The sequence below is a fragment of the Saccostrea echinata genome, unplaced genomic scaffold (assembly GCF_033153115.1).
Source record: "Saccostrea echinata isolate AGI-Se365-2 ecotype Australia unplaced genomic scaffold, CSIRO_AGI_Sech_v1 ptg000062l, whole genome shotgun sequence".
In the NCBI taxonomy this organism is placed as follows: Eukaryota; Metazoa; Mollusca; class Bivalvia; order Ostreida; family Ostreidae; genus Saccostrea; species Saccostrea echinata.
In genome coordinates, this window is record NW_026889811.1 from 7908218 (window position 1) to 7928277 (window position 20060).

At 32.7% G+C, this 20060-nt stretch overlaps 3 protein-coding genes across 4 annotated transcripts in view; all 3 read left to right on the top strand.

The window, feature by feature from the left end:
* Position 1: 1 nt before the first annotated feature.
* On the top strand, positions 2-8132 carry LOC133175485 (peptidyl-prolyl cis-trans isomerase B-like). Its single transcript, XM_061310585.1, has 4 exons — positions 2-140; positions 5088-5352; positions 5614-5736; positions 6481-8132. The coding sequence occupies exons 1-4, from the start codon at positions 87-89 to the stop codon at positions 6717-6719; spliced, it is 681 nt and encodes a 226-aa protein (XP_061166569.1). The 5' UTR covers positions 2-86; the 3' UTR covers positions 6720-8132.
* An 8009-nt stretch (positions 8133-16141) lies between these two features.
* LOC133175250 (uncharacterized) lies at positions 16142-19918 on the top strand. The gene is made up of 6 exons (XM_061310351.1): positions 16142-16243; positions 16523-16621; positions 16864-17022; positions 17934-18200; positions 19746-19845; positions 19878-19918. The coding sequence occupies exons 1-6, from the start codon at positions 16142-16144 to the stop codon at positions 19916-19918; spliced, it is 768 nt and encodes a 255-aa protein (XP_061166335.1).
* Positions 19873-20060, top strand: part of LOC133175452 (uncharacterized) — a 63822-nt gene continuing 63634 nt past the window's right edge. For both annotated transcript variants that reach the window (XM_061310555.1, XM_061310554.1), the window contains exon 1: positions 19873-20006. In XM_061310555.1, the coding sequence (XP_061166539.1) occupies positions 19932-20006 (75 nt within the window). In that variant the 5' untranslated portion in view covers positions 19873-19931. The remainder of the gene's footprint in view (positions 20007-20060) is intronic.

Genomic DNA, 20060 nt, shown 5'->3' on the forward strand with positions numbered 1-20060 from the left:
AAGCGGAGACGCAAGATATTCTTGAGACCAGTTTACGGTTTGGATTTCATACGAGAAGGAGTCTCGAGCAGACGAAAAGAGTTAAAATGCGGTATTTTTTGATTGCTGCTGCGATTTTCAATTTCATCGACGTTGCTCAGGTATTGAAAATTATTTTTGCTTTAATATTTTGCAGATAAAATACTTTCTGTCATTTTAAGCCTCTTAAAACCTAATTTTTCGATACCATCTGTTTTATTAATTAGGGTCATAGTTTTTTACTTTTTTGTCATATTTGACAACAAAAAGTGCGTTTACATCCAAATGTGGATTTTTTTTTTCTTATCGAACTCTTATTTAGAGGTTGCATGAATAATTCTTTGAAACTTGTCATATGACTACCGTTGGGTTAATTGCTGAAAGTCACGAACGTTAGTGTACACTGTCTAACATTCAAAATGTTACAATGAAGGTATTTGTTAGGATGCTAATTAGAAGCAGTATATGTCTTATCATTAATAATATTTGTAGAAGATGGGTTTTTAACAATGATAAATTAATAGATGTATGTTCCTCGCAAATTAACAATGCAGTATCGTGACGACGTTAATATAACAAGGACTTTATTACAGAAGAGTTTAAATTTTGTTAAAACTCAAAATGATCATGTTCTCCTTTAAGTAAAATGAATTAAACCACCATTTGATAAGATTAGAACACACATTTTGAAATGCATCTAATGAAAAAGATTAAAAGTTATTTCAATTAAATTAAAAACTGGTTATATTGTAATCAATATTAAACTTAACAGAATAATATTTTTTGACACTTTTCACATCAGTCCAAATCCACTAATTCATTACATGATGTGCACCATTAAAGTGTTATTCTGCATTATTTGGAAGTGTTGTTTAAAATTGTATAATTCTATACATTTTGATTTATACTACTATTGAATTTTATAGCTTTTAGCAAAAATGTTGAAAACTGTTAGAGTACAGTAATTTTAATGGGTAAAAGTTTTCTGCTTGCTTTGTGTCTTTTGATGAAAAAAAAAATGTACCACTTTTTTGCAAACATCCAATAATATAGGGAAAAGGATTTTTACCATGAAAATAATTTAATAGTCTAAACATTAACTTAACCACAAAAATCATGAGTTGAATGAAAAGCTAAATATTAAATTCTTGTTGCTTCAATATTGTTTTTATTGCGACACGTACAGCACATACGAATCAATTTTTAATGGGTGTGGATGAATTCTAAAACAAGAATATGATGGAAGATTATGATTTTAATTTGATGAATAAACAGGTGTGACATATCATGATTATGTTTATCAGGTTATTATTTAAGACATCATTATATGAAATAACTTAAAACATTTACTTTTAAATGATTACTTGCCAAATGTCAGTTGCATTACCATAACAAAGTTTGTAAAATAGTCCTAATGAAATGAAATCATAACCATTAAAATGTATAAACAAGATGTCATATTGTAACATATAGTTTTATGTTATGATATAAATATGCATTTCAATGTAATTTTATTAGTTTGGCCACAAGGGAATGGCTATATTCTTCCGTATGAAAAACTTAGAGGTTTAGTAATACGTGATTAAAAATACAATGCTTGATTATACAACCACACTTTTCATGAGAATTACAAAAACCACCACTGTCATGCAAACTGTCAAGAGTATTAGGTAAATCTTGTCACATATCTGTGTTTATACATGTATTATTTATATAATCTACATGTGTTTCTTATTTTCCAGCACTGCATTTGTTCATTTGTTTAATTATCTTCTGTATCCATTATATAATAAGTGTTTTATTCTCCCATTAAAATGTATAGTACAATTAAGATGAAGTTGGATATGCTTCAGAACAGTGGTTATTTGAGCAGCATGAAGGACTCGGGTCCATAGGAAGCAATTTGGGGGGGGGGGGGGGGGGGAACAACCAAACATTTTCAGATGGAATTGGAGGGGGGGGGAGTACCCAAGCAAAATTCCTTGACAATTAAGCTTAAGAAAAAAAAGAAAGGTCATCAGACATTATTAATGGGCTACAAGCATATACTAGCTACTTAACTTTATATACAATGTAATATAATTGCCAAAATGTCAGTTGCATTTCAATAATAAATTGGACTATGAAATATTCCTAATGATGTGAAATCCCAACCATTAAAAAGTATAAATAAGATGTCATATTGTAATGTATACTTTTGTTTACTGATATGAATATGCATTTCAAAGTAATTTTATTAGTTTGGCTACAAGGGAATGGCTAAATTCTTCCTTATGAAGGACTAGAGGTTTACATGATTAAAAATACAATGCTTGATTATACAACCACACTTACAAAAAACCACCACTGTCATGCAAGTTGTCAAGAGTATTAGGTAGATCTTGTCACATACTTGTGTTTATATTACTTATATGAAATCTACATTTGTTTCTTATTTTCTAGCACCACATTTGTACTGTATGATTATATTCTGTATTCATTATGAAAAGTTTTAATATAGACATTTAAGGTGAAGTCGAATATGCTTCAGAACAGTGGTTATTTGAGAAGCACAAAGGACTCAGGCCCGTAGGAAACAATTTCAGTTGGGAAGGGGGGGGGGGGGGGCACAACCAACATTTTTAGTTGGGGGGCACTACTGAAGCAAAAATCCCATGATAACCCCCCCCCCCCAAAAAAGTCAACAGGCATTTTTATTGAGGGGACACAAGCATAAACTACATGTAGCTAAGGTCTTCAAGCATTCTTATTGAGGGAGCACAAGCACATACAGTGGCGGATTTAAGGGGGGGATGCACCCAGTGCCCCCCCCCCAAAATTGTCAAAGCATAAATCATAGTTTCATGGAGAAAATGTAAAAATGCCTACTCAGTGGACCCCATTTTTACCCTACCAAACCTCTAGAATCCAGGAGCTTCTGGGGGCTTTGCCCCCTGGGCCCCAACTAGGGCTTTGCCCTGGACCCAATGGGGGCCTCAAGGCAGCCCCCAGACCCCTGCCTACTTTTTGCACCCCCCCCCCCAATCTCAATTCTTGGATCCGCGCCTGACATAAAACTACATGTAGGCATGTTCTTTATAATATGCTATCTATCCACAAAATCATTAACCCCCCCTCCCCCTCCTTTTTTTTTACTTTCAGAAATTTACAGAACATTTTTTTATTAGTCTATCTATGAAAGATTTTTAAATCACAAGAACTTTAACAAATTAATATCTTGATGATTAAGAATGCAGACTATTTACACTATATGGTGATTCAACAGTTATATGGTTGATATAAGGAGAATAGGATTATTGGTCAGGACACTTTTTGTATAATAATACAATCTAAGTACTTAATACTATCATTATTCAGAGTGTATGAATAAAACAAGAAGAGAGAGAAACATCGTAAAATATTTTTCCCTTAAATTAGGGTGCATAAATGCACAAGTATGTTAATTAATAAGCATGCATGGTTACAGGTGTATGGGAGTTGCTACAAATTGACACAAAGATTTGCATCTTTAATACAGGGTTGAGATTCAAATTTCACTGGGGACCATTTTTTTTTTCAAGAAGAATAAAGAAAAGGGAAAATAAGTGAGAATATTTTAAAATATCTTAAAATTCTCAATATTAAAACCAAAAGTTCAGTAGCCAATATTGACCAAAATACAGAAATGATGTTGAAAATTGTTTGTTTAAATTGATCAGAATCCTAATCCACATGATTTTTTAGATTCTCATACCTTCTCACCCCCTTCAAAGTGTCCCACCCCATTTTATTTTAGTCCACCTGACCTAAGGCTCAAGTGAGCTTTTTTGGTCGAAATTTGTTGTCATTTTTGTCATCGTAAACTTTTTTTTACATTTTCAACTTTTTCAAGAACCACTAGGCCAATTTCAATCAAACTTTCCACAAAGCATCCTTAAATGAAGGGGATTCAAGTTTATTCAGATGAAGGGCCATGCTCTCTTTCAAGGGGAGATAATTCAGAAATTATAGTGAAAATTTGATGGCATCTTTAAAAATCTTCTTCTCAAGAACCACTAGGCCAAAAAATTTCAAACTTAAAGGAAACCTTCTTTACATAGTGTAGATTCAAGTTTTTTCAAATGATTATCGCTAGGGGTAAGGTGGGGCCACAATGGGGGATCAAAATTTTACATTAAAATAAATAGAAAAAATCTTTAAAAATCTTCTTCTCAAGAACAAAAAAGCCATGATTAGTACATGATATGGATCGAAGCATTCTCAGATAGTTTAGATTCAAGTTTTTCAAATGATGACCCCAGGGGTAGGCTGAGGCCACAATGGGGATCAAAGATTTACAAAAAGTATAAATAGGAAAAAAAATCTTTAAAAATCTGTTCAAGAACAGCAAAGCCATGATTAGTCATACTGATATGAAAGCATTCTCAGGTAGTGTAGATTCAAGTTTGTTCAAATCATAACCCCTGGGCATAAGGTGGGGCCACCATAGGGGATCAAAGTTTTACATAGGAATATATAAGTTAAAAAAAAAAACTTTTAAAATCTTCTTCTCAAGAACAGAAAAACCATGTTTAGTCATATTGATATGGAAGCATCCTCATGTAGTACATGTATAAATTCAAGTTTGTTTAAATCTTGACCCCTGAAGGATAGGGAGGTCCCACAATGGGGGATCAAATTTTTACAGAGAATTATATAAGAAAAAATCTTTAAATTAAAAAAAAAATCTTTAAAGATCTTCTGTTCAAGAACAGCAAAACCGTTAGTTCTATTGATACGAAAGCATCCTCAGGTAGTGTAAAATTCAAGTTTGCAATAACTCCCCCCTTTTATGTAAACCTTTTAATACTGAACTGATTTGTGCTTTTTTCATAGGCAATGTGCTCAGATGAGCGATGTGGCACATGGGCCTCTTTTTTTCAAATATCAATTGAATGATATTTTAAAAAGCAATTTCTTTGAATATGGCCACATTTGGCGTTCAAAGTTTGACAAAAGCAGATAATTTTATGTAAAATGTCAGGAGACTTAAGACATACATATTGAATTTACCCTAAAATAGTCTCTCAACTGTTATACAATTATTTCAGGGGAAGATACGATGCTTCGATACAATAACTCAGATGGTCTACTTTGACATTGCTATCGGTCCAATGAACAATCAGCAATGGAACCCTCAGCAACCTCAGGTTAGAACTCCACCTGTTCAGAATACAAGTCGTATTGTTATTGGTCTATTTGGAGACACGGTTCCAATAACTACCAGAAATTTTGCTGCATTAGCAACTGGAGAATATGGATTTGGTTATGAAGGCAGCAAATTCCACAGGATTGTCAAAGACTTTATCATTCAAGGTATAAACACTATAAATACCTGCATGTACAAGTATACTTTTTTCAAAATGTTAACAAATAAAAAAAAAAAACTACAGGAAAATTTTTACAAGGAAGTTTAAGTAGTCCCACACAAGAATTAAGTTCCAGATAGTAGTTGAAATTAATACCAGTTATCTCAATTTTTCTTATCAAGAATGATTTGAAATATAATCCCATAGTAGAACAAAGATTTATTTATTACAATGAAATATAAATAACATTATTTGATGAAAATTGTAGGAGGAGACTTTGAAAATGGTGACGGAACAGGAGGAAAAAGTATTTATGTTGGAGACAGCTTTTTGGATGAGAACTTCGATATAAAACACTATGGTCCTGGCTTTGTTAGCATGGCTAATGCAGGTAAAACATGCATTCTTATGTTATACATGATTTCTCCTACTTGTCAAATGGATCATCATGACTAATACTGTCAACCACTTGACAGCACAGGAAATAAGTTAATTGTAATTCAATATTGTACATTGTGAAGAAAATTTGTCATTTAGCGAAATCTCATTAGTCTTGTTGGTATATAAGCAATGTGCCTTATGGCACAAGGAAAAATAAAGAACTAAATTGAATGTCAGCTTAATTCTGTGAATCTTTTGTTTTAGATTTATAATGCACACTCTCTAGAGCCTCTTTGAATAATGCTCTAAACATTAATTAAATCAATATCTGACAGAGGTCTTTTCATTTTTTGAGGTTTTCTTAATTAAGGTTCATTGATACTTTGATAAGAGAGATAACTCTTAATGGGATAAATGTTTATTACCGGTATTCATTTATAAAACTGTCAAGTTAAGCCTTTTTTGACCAATTTTGCCCTGCAAGCTATGCTATAATTGTTTGCATTTTAGTTATTAAATACATTTCTTTTGGAAAATCATAAGCATTAAAGCACCACTTTAATACCTTATTGGTTGAACAGAGGGATTATAAATCTACATTAAAGTAAATGAAATTGGCTTGACAAAGGAAACTATTCTTATTAATGTTACAAAAGATATTTCTTTTTTGAATTTTATTTGTTTTACATTAAAGAGTAACTGTGTAAAATCACATTGTATAATGATACTTATATATTTCTTCCATATTTTTCAGGTCCAAACACCAATAAATCCCAATTCTTCATCCAGATGGCCAACCATGCAAATGCTACACATTTAGATGGTCTACATGTAGTGTTTGGAAAAGTGTTGGATGGAATGGATACTGTGCGAAAAATCAATGAGCTACCTGTGGACCAGAATTCCAGACCTTACCAAGATGTTACCATTGTCAAAAGTGGAATCTTGCATCAAGAATATGAGGTCTTTACAGAAATGATACCCAGTAGATAAACTATTTTTACTGGGAGTCCATCAGGACATCTCAAAATATCTGTTGGTGAACTTGTTATATACATGTACACTGTAGATAAATGTTTGCTCATTTTGATCTGGTGAGAGACACAGTAGCTTGATCTTAAACTTGGGACATTTGAATTGACCGAGATAATCATATTCACAAGTACTCTGTTTTCCAGGTATGTGTGTCTCCAAATGTTTTTCCCATTTATTACTAAAAAGGAAATATAAATATCTATCATTTATACTATAAGAAGAGTGACATTTAATTTAATCATTTAGAAATAATGGGATTTACTGTCCCCTGGGGATAGAATATTCCCAAATTGAAGACAAATCATGTACACTCAAATTTTTGTCACTTTTGTGACTTATTTAATGTATGAAGTTTTGTGTGGTTTATTTTGTACAGAATTAATTTAATTGGTATGCTTACTTAAATATTGTTGACTTAATTAAGAATAGTGACTTTGTGAAAAGCAATGCTGGAACATTTGCAAATATATACTGTGACCTTAATATTTAAACTGTAGATTTACAAATTATCATGTGGGATATTTTTTTCTAGAATGTACTATTAATATAAAATAAAGTTTACATATTAAAAGATGATTATGAGAGATAAGCAAGATTCTCAATTATTTTGTGGATAATTTAATTGTCTTTTTATTACAAAAGTGGTTTTCCTATGGTGTAAATGAGAGAGGTTCTGATATTCAAATTTTTATACAAACCTTTATGTAAATAAGAAAAACATAAAAACATATACTAGACAAATACATTCTGTCAAAGTCATATCTTCTCTGAAATTAATTTACTGTCTATGTGTGTCATCTTCATGCAAATAATGTCACAAAATCTTGCATGACATAACCAAAGCAGTTTTGGCAGGATATTTTACACATGTGAAGATAATTTGTTTCCTTCATCGTTACATACTAAGAAAAAAAATTAAGGTTGAAATGAGTAGCACAATTCTTTTTTTTTACTGAAACTTATGAGATTCTGAAATGGCTAGCTAGAGATAACTTAATATTTTAGTTGACTGCAGAGTATTTTATGTAAGGTGTGTTGAACATTATAAAATGTGTTATTCTTTAAGGATTTTTTTTTTTTGTCTAAAGGCTTTAATCAACTAGACTTTTATACCAAATTGATCTTGGTTTGAGGTTTATATTATGTGAAGTTGAATGTTTTGTTTTTTAAATAATAATGTAATGATAATTTTTGATTTCTTAATATAACTAACTAAATATAAAACATGATTTTGCTATTTTTTTAAGATTTTACACTCTAAAATTTATTTCACCCAAGGAGAAGATATCTTGCATATTAAATTATAGTATAGTTGTATTAACACAAGAGCATACCATATCAAGAAATTACAGAATAATGTTATTACATGGACTTGCTTTTGATTTGTAAATATATGCAACTTTTTCATACAGAGTGCTGTAATTAAAAATACAGCTTTCAACTGCAAAAATGTGCCAAACACAAGGGGTTGCATTTTGAACCTTAAGTAACATTACCTGAGCTTTATTTGTATGGTCTGTAAATACCAGTTCAGCATCAAGACTGATTATGGAGACTTAAGATTTATGAGAGAAAGTTGGATTAATTGACACTGAAAGCATTTTTCAATTCATTGCATTTAATTATCATTCTTTAAAAAGAGATTTAAGAAGAAAAAATAATTGAATTCATTTATCATTTTTAAGACCTGAAAGGGAACTTGAGATGAATTGCACTCAGTTGACTTACAGTACAAATATAGATTATAAGTGAAATCAAATTAGACCATTATTTTATTTACTTTTTCTTCTAATTAAATTCGTGTTTATTTGTAGTTGATTTTTGATCATGTAAGATTACTTCATTTTTAGTATGAATTTCATCCCTATTAAAAATAATCTTTATATTGAAATAAATTGTCATTTGTTTCTCATACACAGAAGAATGAGGTGGAATTAATGAATAAGCAATTACATGAAGAGTTCCACAATACTCAAGAATTCAGTCACTTTTCACCAAAAATTTATTTTGATTTTTACCCCCACCCCCTCCTTGCACAAACACGCACTCCACTAACTGGTTTGATACTTTATCCCAAATATAGAAACTTAATATAGTTCTACACAGAATTTAAAAATAATCCACGATATGGTTTTAAACTCGAAGATTTCTGCAGAATTTAAATTAATCCCATCAAGAAATGCAGCAAGTCTTGTTTGCAAACTTATAACGGGTGGAGTAAAAGGCAGATTGACAATATAAAAAAAAAACACGACTAGGTGTACAGGTATTTATTAAGTATCGAGTTTGACATTAAATATCATTTTCAAAAAGAAATAATTGAAAGTTCTCGATAATTTATTCAATCTACCAAACTGTATTATCTAAATTAATTCTCCAAACAGATAACAAGTCACAAAATGATTAACATATAACCACAAAGGTATAAAATATCAAGCAAATGTCTTCTGATGATTGATAGTTAAGGAAACGTTCATTATTTTTATATACATTGTCCGATGCAGGTATTTCAGCATACCTTTTCAAGTTCGACCTAGTCATTTAAATAGTTTACGCTCATAATATTTCATTACATTTGCTTCAAATTTTGTCACTTTTGATATCTCGATACGTAAGAATATCAGTTTAGTGTCATTCTCTCTGTGTACGTCCCTTAATAACATGATTCGATACACTAACTTTAAAAATAATCTACACTGTAAATTTTGTTTGAGTTTTCAGGTTACTTTGTCATGTTTGTTCCAACTCAAACGAAAATTTGCAGTATAGATTTAAATTTACATTTAATTCGTTAAGGTGATTCCTCCCCCTTTTTTTTACCATAGGAGGCCATCTTGGATTGGATACCTAGCATAAAATGTTTCCGATAGCTAACCCAGCGTTGCAGCTAGGCTAGCATATTATTTATACAAGATCGTAGCTGTATGTAGATGCTATAAGTAGCCCCTACGGTCTTGAACCCACCCTGGTAAGGTGCGAATCGAGTAAATATTGGTTTGAGGCACTCGCTACTATTGGTTCACATGCATCAATGAGGTAGCATACATGTGTATAGGTCAATGAAATTACCCGGTATGGCAGTATACTTGATTAATGATTGTGATGTTTTTATACAGCAGAGTTGTGTGTTAGAATAAGTGTTACTAATGCAGTTACTTATATGTTCTACATATCTCAGATATGGAGAGCATACCAGTAGCTGCATTGGTAACCTGTTTAATGATGCTTAAAGAAAAAAAAAGAGATTGAAGAAGAGATTGAAACAAACGAAAACATCAGATCAAATAAATACCAGAAAATAGAACAAGAGGCCCAGGGGCCACATCGCTCACCTGAGCACTATGGCTAGAATAAAGCAGAAATCATTTCAGTCTTGAAATGTTGAAAAGTTTAAATATAAAAGTGGGGGTGGGGGTTCATGAATTGAACAAATTTGAATCTACATTATCTGAGGATGCTTCCATTTAAATATGACCAGTCATGGCTTTGCTGTTCTTGAGAAGAAGATTTTTAAAGATTTTTCCTATATATTCCTATGTAAAAATTTGATTGCCCATTGTGGCCCCACCCTACCCCTGGGGGTCATGATTTGAACAAACTTGAATCTACACTACCAGAGGATGCTACCATATAAATATGACCAATCATGGCTTTGCTGTTCTTGAGAAGAAGATTTTTAAAGATTTTTTTCCTATATATTCCTATGTAAAACTTTGATCGCCCATTGTGGCCCCACCCGACCCCCGGGGGTCATGATTCGAACAAACTTGAATCTACACTATCTGAGAATGCTTCCATGTAAATATGACCAATCATGGCTTTGCTGTTCTTGAGAAGAAGATTTTTAAAGATTTTTCCTATATATTCATATGTAAAACTTTGATCGCCCATTGTGGCCCCACCCGACCCATGGGGGTCACGATTTGAACAAACTTGAATCTACACTACCTGAGGATGCTTCCACATAAGTTTCATATTTTCAAGCACAGTGGTTCTTGAGAAGAAGATTTTTTAATGATGCCATTAATTTTTCACAAATTCTTAATTATCTCCCCTTGGAAGAAGACGTGGCCCTTCATTTGAACAAATTTGAATCCCCTTTACCCAAGGATACTTTGTGGCAAGTTTGGTTGAAATTGGCCCAGTGGTTCTTGAGAAGAAGATGAAAATGTGAAAAGTTTACAACAACAACGACGACAGACAACGGACAAATTTTGATCAGAAAAGCTCACTTGAGCCTTTGGCTCAGGTGAGCTAAAAAATGAAACGTTATCATAGAGTGGGCAGTTAACGGACAAAGCGAACATTTTATTGAAGTTGTGTCTAGTTATCTACCAGAAGCGGCAGAATGCATTGATTTGTTGAAAATGAAAAAGTAGAGGTAAGGACAAATCTTCTCAGAATTATGGCAAACAGACTCCTTCCTCTCAACAACATTTCCTAAAGACTGTTCATGAACGATGCAACATGATTTGCAAATATAATTCCTGTGGAATGAGATAGGATTCCTATGTGAACCGCTTCTGGAGAACAAAAAAGCAACTGTTCAAAGATATACTCTTAAAGATTTATGTCTGGATTGAAGCATGAAGTTTTAGTGTTCGGAGATGGTGCATAGCTATAGGCCAGTATGAAACAAAGGATTTAAAAATTAACTGTATTGTTCCTAGCAAACAAGTTCTAGAAACAGAAAGCAGGGCAATAAAAAAAAATCCAGTCACCTGGCATTATGATACCAGTTGTAGAACAAATATTGCATCTAGGTGTAAACCAATATCATCTGCATGAGTATGGATTTAAAAACAATCCAGGTGGCAATTGTGGGGATGTGAACTGCTTGGGATTTGATTTACCAACCAAGCATTAAGAATTTCGATTTTTTTTTTTACATTTAGTTACACAAACCAATAGTCTCGTAGACGTGATCTAATGGTCACCTTTAAATAATAAAGTCGTTTGTGTCAATGTTTTACACGAACCAACTGTAGCACCCACTTCTGTAGTTATTGGCAGGGGCGTAGCTGCCTATACGCAAATACGCAAGTGCGTACACAGCATTTTCAAAAAAAAAAAAAAAAAAAAAAATAGGAGAGAGAGAGGATTTGAAGAAAAGATCTCAGTATCATCCAACAAATATTCGTATTTCAAATTAATTTGTGACATACTGTTTCTATTTGAATTCTATATTATATTATCACGACTAAATAATAAGATTTTAAATCCTTAAATAAATCATTGCCAAATCAAAATAAATAATTTATTAATTTGTAATTGGTCTTTAACAAATTGATTTTTTAAAGATCGTTTAGAAATTGAATTTCAAACACGTCGTTGGATGCTTGATACTATAGTATAGGAATTAAAATACGATATTTTTTGTTAATGATTAACATTTAGTATTCGGGTTATATAGAAATATATTATACCAATATATCGGTTGAGCCTAATCTACTAATCAGTTTCCATGGAAGTATTAACTTTGAGTTAAAACAATAAATATAACTATTTTTCTGAACAAGAGCTAAATGACTTAATTTTTATTTTGCAACGAAATGAATGAAATATTTAGTAAAACTCAGGAGGTTCTGGGCCCTCGTCACCAGATGGCACGTAGTATCAGGTGGGTGACGTGCCCCCCCCCCCTACCCTCCGAATCTAACTTTTTGGAAAGTTGGAACCGAACACCTCCCCCCGATCCCCTGCCGTTCTCTGCGTACACTTCATTTCCATGCTGGCTACGCGCCTGATTGGCATATTCGATGGAATACACATTTTTAACTAAAGTTACATGTAGATTTATCCATTAAATTCCATACCTCATTCGCACATGGTTCGTTTACCCGCACTGCGGATTTTACTCGTGTCGAACACCAACGAATGCAAATAAGATCCAGTGTGACGTAAAAAAAAAAAAACGTCATAGCAGTCCAATATCTTATCAAAGGATCCAATCTCACTCAGCTGTCTAACATCGATTTTTTTAAGACCACTGAGACATTGGAAATGTTAGGATTTTAAGTATAGATTTATAAAGGAAACAATTTTCAAAGGTATAACAATATCTCGTTATTTATGTTTTACGTACTTTCTTGGAAATCTTCCCTACACATGAGGGGAGTCATACAGAAAATTGACACAGTATTGCAATACAGGGAAAGAGCAAAAGGCAGGCAAATACTCTGTCGTCCGATGGGGAAAAAATTATGTATAATTTCACTAAATGCGCAGAAATAAAACTTTGAAAAGAGTTATATATTTGTCTAGAATATTTCATATTCCATACATTTATCTAAGCTACAGTTTTATTAATTGCTTTCGTGCTATAATTGTTGTATTTTCTGCACGCGTATAATGCTAGTGACTAGACATTTGACATGTTAATCCCTATCTCCAGTAATAATATTAATAATGCATCTGTCATATTATAAAACCACCAAAGATTTTTTTTTTTTATAATTTAAGAGAGACTGTTTCACCATTTCCGATGGTTATAGTATTCATGTTAGTGTTTAATGGCTCCATCGTATTAAAGTTTAATATCATCCGTCTTAAGGTTGACGTAGTTTTAGTTGGCAGATAATTAACTCAGATGACAACAATTATTGCTTTTATAAGAAAGAAAGGAGAAAACATTCAATGGATGTAAATATGATACGGTAAAAGAAATACCAAACAAACATGTATTACATTGTTAATTAACGTTTTGTTGAGACCAACTTTAAAATAATGTTTGTTTGCCCTCTTCCGACTCAGGATGAAAAAATTGGGTCGGTAGTACGTGAGAAATTTTGTTCTCAGAAAATTTAGATTTTAGTGCTGAATTTTCAAAATCTATTTTCCAGAATGCATAAAAAAAATTGCTTCCTGGAGGTTAAAAAAAAGTTGTGAGTCTGGTCATTTTTAGCCAGTCGGTCGGGAGAGGGCAACCAAACAATTTTTTAAGGACATACGCAATGTACCTTACCTACTGATAATTTTTCAAGATCAGGCCCGTAGGAAGCAATTTCAGTTTGGGGGGGCACAGCCAAACATTTTTCAGTTGACAGTTGAGGGGGCACTACCAAAAATTTTCTGACAAGCAAAAAAAAAAAAAAAAAAAAAAAGGTCGTCAACTACCAAATATTCCTTGACAAGCAAAAAAAAAAAAAAAAAAAAAAAAAAAAGGTCATCAGGCGGTTTTATTGAGGGGGCACATGCTTATAGTATCTATGTTTACTATAGTAATCTATATATCGGCAAAATTATTGGGGGGGGGGCACGGCCCCCCCGTGCCCCCCCCCCCGGTTCCTACGGCCATGAAGATATTCTTATTTTAAGATCATAGAGCCATCAGATATTCATAGACAACAAATCAGCATGCATTACCAGGGGTTTTGAAAAAAAAATATCAATTGATGAAATTTTTTGTATAATTCAAAGAAAAATATACAAAAATTACTAAACATATATTCTAGATGTTTTGTTTATCCAAACTTTTTTTAGAAGAAGTGTACAACAGCATATATAAACACTAAAATGTAGCACACAGTGCCTTTAAGTATTGGAACTCTTCAACTCCAGGGAAAAAGACAATAAAGTTCAAACTACGTTGCGTATGTCCTTAAAGATGGCCTGATCTACTTTACTCTTGTACAATATTTGATAAACTGCAGTTCAATTTGAATGAAAACACAAATTCCAATACAAAAGAATCTGAAGTTCAAAAAGTGTCAGACAGATAAGTAATTTATGTTGTTTAGGTGTGTTATACTAAATATATTACAATTAAATTACAGTTGCATATAAATATTGGTACTCTGTCTCAAGTACATATGAAACACTATAAATATTTTTATTTATTTATAAATGCATGTATATATTATTTTTAGACAATTTCAAAATACAATGTAGTTAGCAGTAATTTTCGCTAGTAGAGAGCAAAAATGCAGACGACAAGCGGAATGTTACATAAAGCCAGGACCAAATTGAAAGTGGAGTGAACATCATAATGGGTTCCTTTCTTCTTGTTGACAAAGATTAAGCCTTTATCCACGATATGATGTGAAATGAATACAGCTTTAGATCTATAACAGGCTTGTAGATGTGCAAGTAGGCCAACAGGTATTTACTACATATATCTAAGAATCAACTTTTTTTGATCCTTTTGGAAAGGAATTACTTCCCAGGAAATTCCGATTGCTAAAATTAGACTCATATTTTCATTGGTTGTCGTCATGGTGATGACGTCATGATTGCTAGGCTGTTTGATGTGTTTTGGATTCAGCTCATTGTTTCAGCATCAGTTGTTGAGATAAGACGTGATTTTCGCTGAGCGAAGATTTTCTGAAATATTTCATAGCATACAATCGATACAGTCACAGAAATGAACAGTCAGAGCTATAAAAGGGTAATGGTCATATATTTCTTCTTTTGTGGGGAAAAGATTAGTTAAATATGTTGCTAGGGAGAGATATTTAAAACCTCGAACGTTCGACAGAGAGCTTTTTTAATTTTATATAGCTATGTAGGGTCTGTCTATGGGGCTAATACTTTTATTTTAATTTTGCGAAGTTAACATTCAAAAACAAGAATCCGAGGAAGACCAGGACAATCAACGTTTTCAGGCCAAAATATTTGTAATTCTTAATCTAAAGTAGATTTAACAAAATAAAGTTAAATATGTCTACTTTAAAAAAAGATAACATACAATAAATCCACCTGAAAGAATGATTTTCGTGATTTAATGATATGATCAACATTCAACACAGGAAAGGGGGTTTTGAACAGTGAGTAATTCGAGTTGTTTCCCTTTAACCATACAGTACAGTGCTCAATAGGGTTCAAAACTTGTGTAAACAGGCCGGCTTTCACAATTCACTTTTTGGTTCTGGGGTAAGGGCAGTAAAAATTAGGAAAATTAGCGACCTTTTTGGGCATTTTGAAAAAATTATTGTATTTTAAAACTCCTCATACTTTTTTTCTTTTGAATTCTGGTGTTTGCAGAGACATAGGTCAAGGTCAAGTTATTATATATTCAATATCCAAATAATATTGGGAGGTGATGACTACACTGTATATGGAGAAAATGTACCTTTTTTTTAAAACTTGGAAATTGGGCCCTTCAGTGGCCCTAATAGTATAGACCATCAATAGCCCTGGTTTAATTTACATCTTTGAATATCAAAAAAATTTAATTTTATATTATTTATTATTTATATATGTCATCCTTTGATGATACAGAAATATTTTTTTCTTTAGAATTATTGTAAATTGCTGTAAAATAGTAAATCAATGATAAGAATAAAACATTTTTGGTCCACATATACATGTTATGCATCTAAATTTTAGACATGAGGTAGCAGAATTTTTCAATTTTTATTTCTTCTTCATTTCAGAAGAGAATGGATGTTCAGTATCTCAACCCGGCAGTTGCCTCAAGTATTTACAAGAGGCTGGGAGTGGACATCTTGACCACACCCACCACTTTCGGGGGAATTGAGGAGGTCTCAGTTTTGTTATATATGTTATATATAATTGGTGTAGAGAAGTAAGTTAATTAAAAAATATAACTTTCCTTTCATCTCTTTCTTCTCTGGAATATTTCTCTATCTTTCTTCTGATTGTCTTTCAATCCGATCCATTTCTTTTCCAGTATCTTATAAATTTAAACTTAATATTGTATGTCCACCTTTTGTTGAAAGTTTGCATTTGATTTTGACTGAATTCGCAAGAAATGGACCCTCATACATTTGTTATGTATATAATATTTTTTTATGTAACAGGTTGAGCCACCAAGAAAGTGTTATATTCAAGCTGCCAATCAAGCAGTATTTCAAAACACAGGACCCACTCGTAGAGCTGGCAGAGTGGTGCCAAATGGGGTAAGTTACATCAAATAGTGTACTTATATTTCTATATAAAATTTACAAATACTAAATGACCTTTTGAATGCTTTTTTTTTTTTAAAAAAAAAAAGGTCACTACAAAGGGATGTAGTAAGCCCTGTTTGCTACCAAAAATTACACATATAAATCAGTCTAAGCCCTTATCAATATTAGAATCCAGTAATTTAGACAAATGTTAAATATATTCATGTATACACTTATATCTGCATTGTTTTCAGGTGACAAAACCTCTGTTGAGCAATGAACAAATTCAAAAATTCATAACCTCAACAGTTCTTCCTAATGGTCGCCCAGTCTCCAGCACTGAGGAAGTCAACCCTAATGTCACCAGGTGTACTGTGTATCCTTCTCAACCAAGGACAAGGATACAACAACAGGTATGTAGAAAAAGCTTAGACTAATGCATAATTATCTTTAAGTCTCTCCATGTGGTTTATCAGTTTATTATATCCCAAATAAATGAAGTTGGAGGGGGTATATAGGAATCACCATTGTCCATCTGTCCATTTGTCTTTGCAATCATGTCTGGACCATAACTTTGTAACAAAGAAAAATTGGAAGTTCATACATAAAACAAAGATAGCATATAATCTGCCAATATGCCTTGACTTATTCAAGGTCAATCATTAAAGTTTAAGGTCACTGGCAGAAAAAAGTGTAAAATTCTTTCCATAACTTTCTAGTGAAGAGATATTGGAATTTCATGCCTCACATATACCAGTAGTTAGCTTATAACCTAGGGTTGTGTCATGTGTTTGACCCAAGGTCATTTGGTCAAGTTCAAGGTCTTTTAGAAAAATTATATAATTCCTGCCATTCTGATATCTTGAAATTGAAAGCTGTTTTAACTCAAAGATTGCCTATGTCCCAAGCATTTGTAATGACCAAGACCCAAGCTTGTTTTGCCAAGTTCAAGGTCACTAGCAGAAAAAAACGTCCTTAACTCTCTTAATGGAGACAAATGAAAATTTGATATTTACGGAAAGATTGCTTATGATCTTGACTTTAGGTCATTTAGGTAAATTCAAGGACACAGTCAGAAAAAAATTAAAATTTGTATCTCACCCATAACTTTCTAATGCTGAAACTTTACAAGAGTTCATACTTCAAGAAAAGATTACTCATGGCCGGAGGATTTCTTGAACTAGGTCATTTGGCAAGTTCAACGTCACTTTTAGAAATATGTGCTCAGGCACTTTAAAATAAATGTACCAGGAGGTGTAAATTTGTGAGGTTGCCCACAGTTCCTCTAGTTTTCTAATACAAATGTGATTTTGTTTTTCTATAGACTGATCCCACACATGTACAGCCTCAAGTGACCTTAAATGAACTAAGGTCAGGACAGACCCTACCATGGGCATCCATCCGGCAGCAGGGTCAGGATACCATACTGCAAATGCAAACAGAATACAATGATCAGTCTACTGTACAACAGCTGGTCTTAAACAGCCAAGGAAATATTCATCCCTCAGCTCAGAATGCTTTTGCTGTCCAAGTTCTAAACCCGACTTTGACACAGGCAAAGCTACAACAGCCTATCTCTGCAAATGAACTTGTAAGTAAACATATTTAATTTTTAAAAAACACATATTTACAAGATTCAAGGAAGACCCTATTAATTTTGAGGTCAAAAGTCATACACTGCATAAATGATATTCAAATGATAAGTTAAAGGGGCCTAGACACAGAAGTTTGTATTTTCTCAAATTTTCTGTATAACATCATGACTTATATAAGTCATATAATATACAGAAAATTCGAGAAAATATTAACTTCAAATCTGTGGAGACGAAAATTTATATCAAAACTTTCTACAACTTAAACAAGTTCTCTATTGATTTTGGGGTCAAATGGCCAAAGGTCAAGGTCAGAAATTCATGTTTTGACTTAAAGAGGACCCATATTTGTTTTGAGGTCAAAGATCAAGTCACAAAGTATAAAGTAGTTTCAAGATGAAAGCTTTAGATTTGTTTAAGCTTTTGCAATGAAACCTAAGGTGATGATTTTCTATCATTTTCTAAGGACCCCTATTGATTTGAGGACAAAAAAATGAAAGGTCAAGGTCAATTCTTCTTTTCCTTCTTGATCTGATGCTGTAAAAGTAGTTATTTACACTGGATGTTAAGTACGCGTTTGTGACTGTCAAACATTACGCGTGGGTGTAATATACGCGGTTGCACGAGTTGCCGAGAAAAATTTACGCAGCCATCGTAACTAACATCGAGTTGTTCCCCTTTGAAAAGGTCAAAAAATTTATACGCATGAATAAGAAAAAATGAATTAGAAATAATAAGAAACAAACTAAACAAAAAGAATTTATACTGTTGGATTGCTAAATATAATGGGCGATCTGCAGTCAAAAGCGGTGAAGTGTGAACAACTGGTGTACGCTGTATTGTAATTATTTATGCAAGCTCAAACTTCAAAGTGGGATCTATTCTTACCTGTATCTTAGTAGCGAGTGTTGACATATAATTCAATAGGAATGTTTGTAGTGACTCTGAGTTTGTGTAACATTTTAGGACTAATTATTTGAAATTAAGAGGGACGTACACATACATACAAAGGAAATGAAAATGAGTATCGATATTTTGAAGCTCTTTGTTGCGTGACTTTGCTTTAAAATATTTAATACGATGATGCCCTTTTCATTGCACATGTACAATTTAGATAAAAAAATTACGATTTCATCACTGTTTGTGATGTAATTATCTACTCATGTGCGTTCAATACATGTACCACTATTAATATACATGTACGACTGGTTCGACAGGTCTAACAGTATTAGTAATATTCCCAGAATGATTCCAAAACTTTGAAATTTTGTGACCATTCGCACGGGGGTATTTTACGCGGTTCTAAGCTTACCGCGTAAGTAGTGTAAATTTCCCCCACGCTTAAATAACCACTTTTACAGTATTTTAGGTCTTCAGTCCTCTTGCAGAGAACATTAATTTTATGAATCAGCTTGATATATTTTTACACAAATACTGACAATATTTTCTTCAACATTAAAAGAAACACCATCATATTTGAAAATTATCACACTAATGGTAAAATTATTTAATAACCCTTAACTTTGTTGCTTTTTTAAAAACAGATATTACCTACGAATGTTGAGGTTCAAGGCTTTATCCCAACATTTGTGTCAAATGAATGGGTTATGGGAACAGAGCTACAAGTTCCTACCAACAGCATCAGTATTCCATCAGTTGCTGGAGTGTATGACAAGACTATTCATCTACCAACCCAAACAATCTATGGGGATGGTAATTACTCACCTGTAATGACACCCACTTGTAATGTAGCAACAACCGGACTATCAGCTGACTATCTCCAGAGATGTTCTGCTGTACAGCTTGTAAGTTTTTCTATTTTCTATTTTGTTAATGTCTTAATTAATGTATTTGTTGAG

What these genes read in the sequence shown, in the direction of transcription:
- LOC133175485 (XM_061310585.1), top strand. Translation starts at nt 87, where the DNA reads ATGCGGTATTTTTTGATTGCTGCTGCGATTTTCAATTTCATCGACGTT. An exon ending in CAAAGACTTTATCATTCAAG is followed by an intron (nt 5,353 to 5,613) that starts GTATAAACACTA and finishes TGAAAATTGTAG; the next exon opens with GAGGAGACTTTGAAAATGGT. An exon ending in TGTTAGCATGGCTAATGCAG is followed by an intron (nt 5,737 to 6,480) that starts GTAAAACATGCA and finishes CATATTTTTCAG; the next exon opens with GTCCAAACACCAATAAATCC.
- LOC133175250 (XM_061310351.1), top strand. Translation starts at nt 16,142, where the DNA reads ATGGATGTTCAGTATCTCAACCCGGCAGTTGCCTCAAGTATTTACAAG. An exon ending in GGACAAGGATACAACAACAG is followed by an intron (nt 17,023 to 17,933) that starts GTATGTAGAAAA and finishes GTTTTTCTATAG; the next exon opens with ACTGATCCCACACATGTACA. An exon ending in CTATCTCTGCAAATGAACTT is followed by an intron (nt 18,201 to 19,745) that starts GTAAGTAAACAT and finishes TTTTAAAAACAG; the next exon opens with ATATTACCTACGAATGTTGA.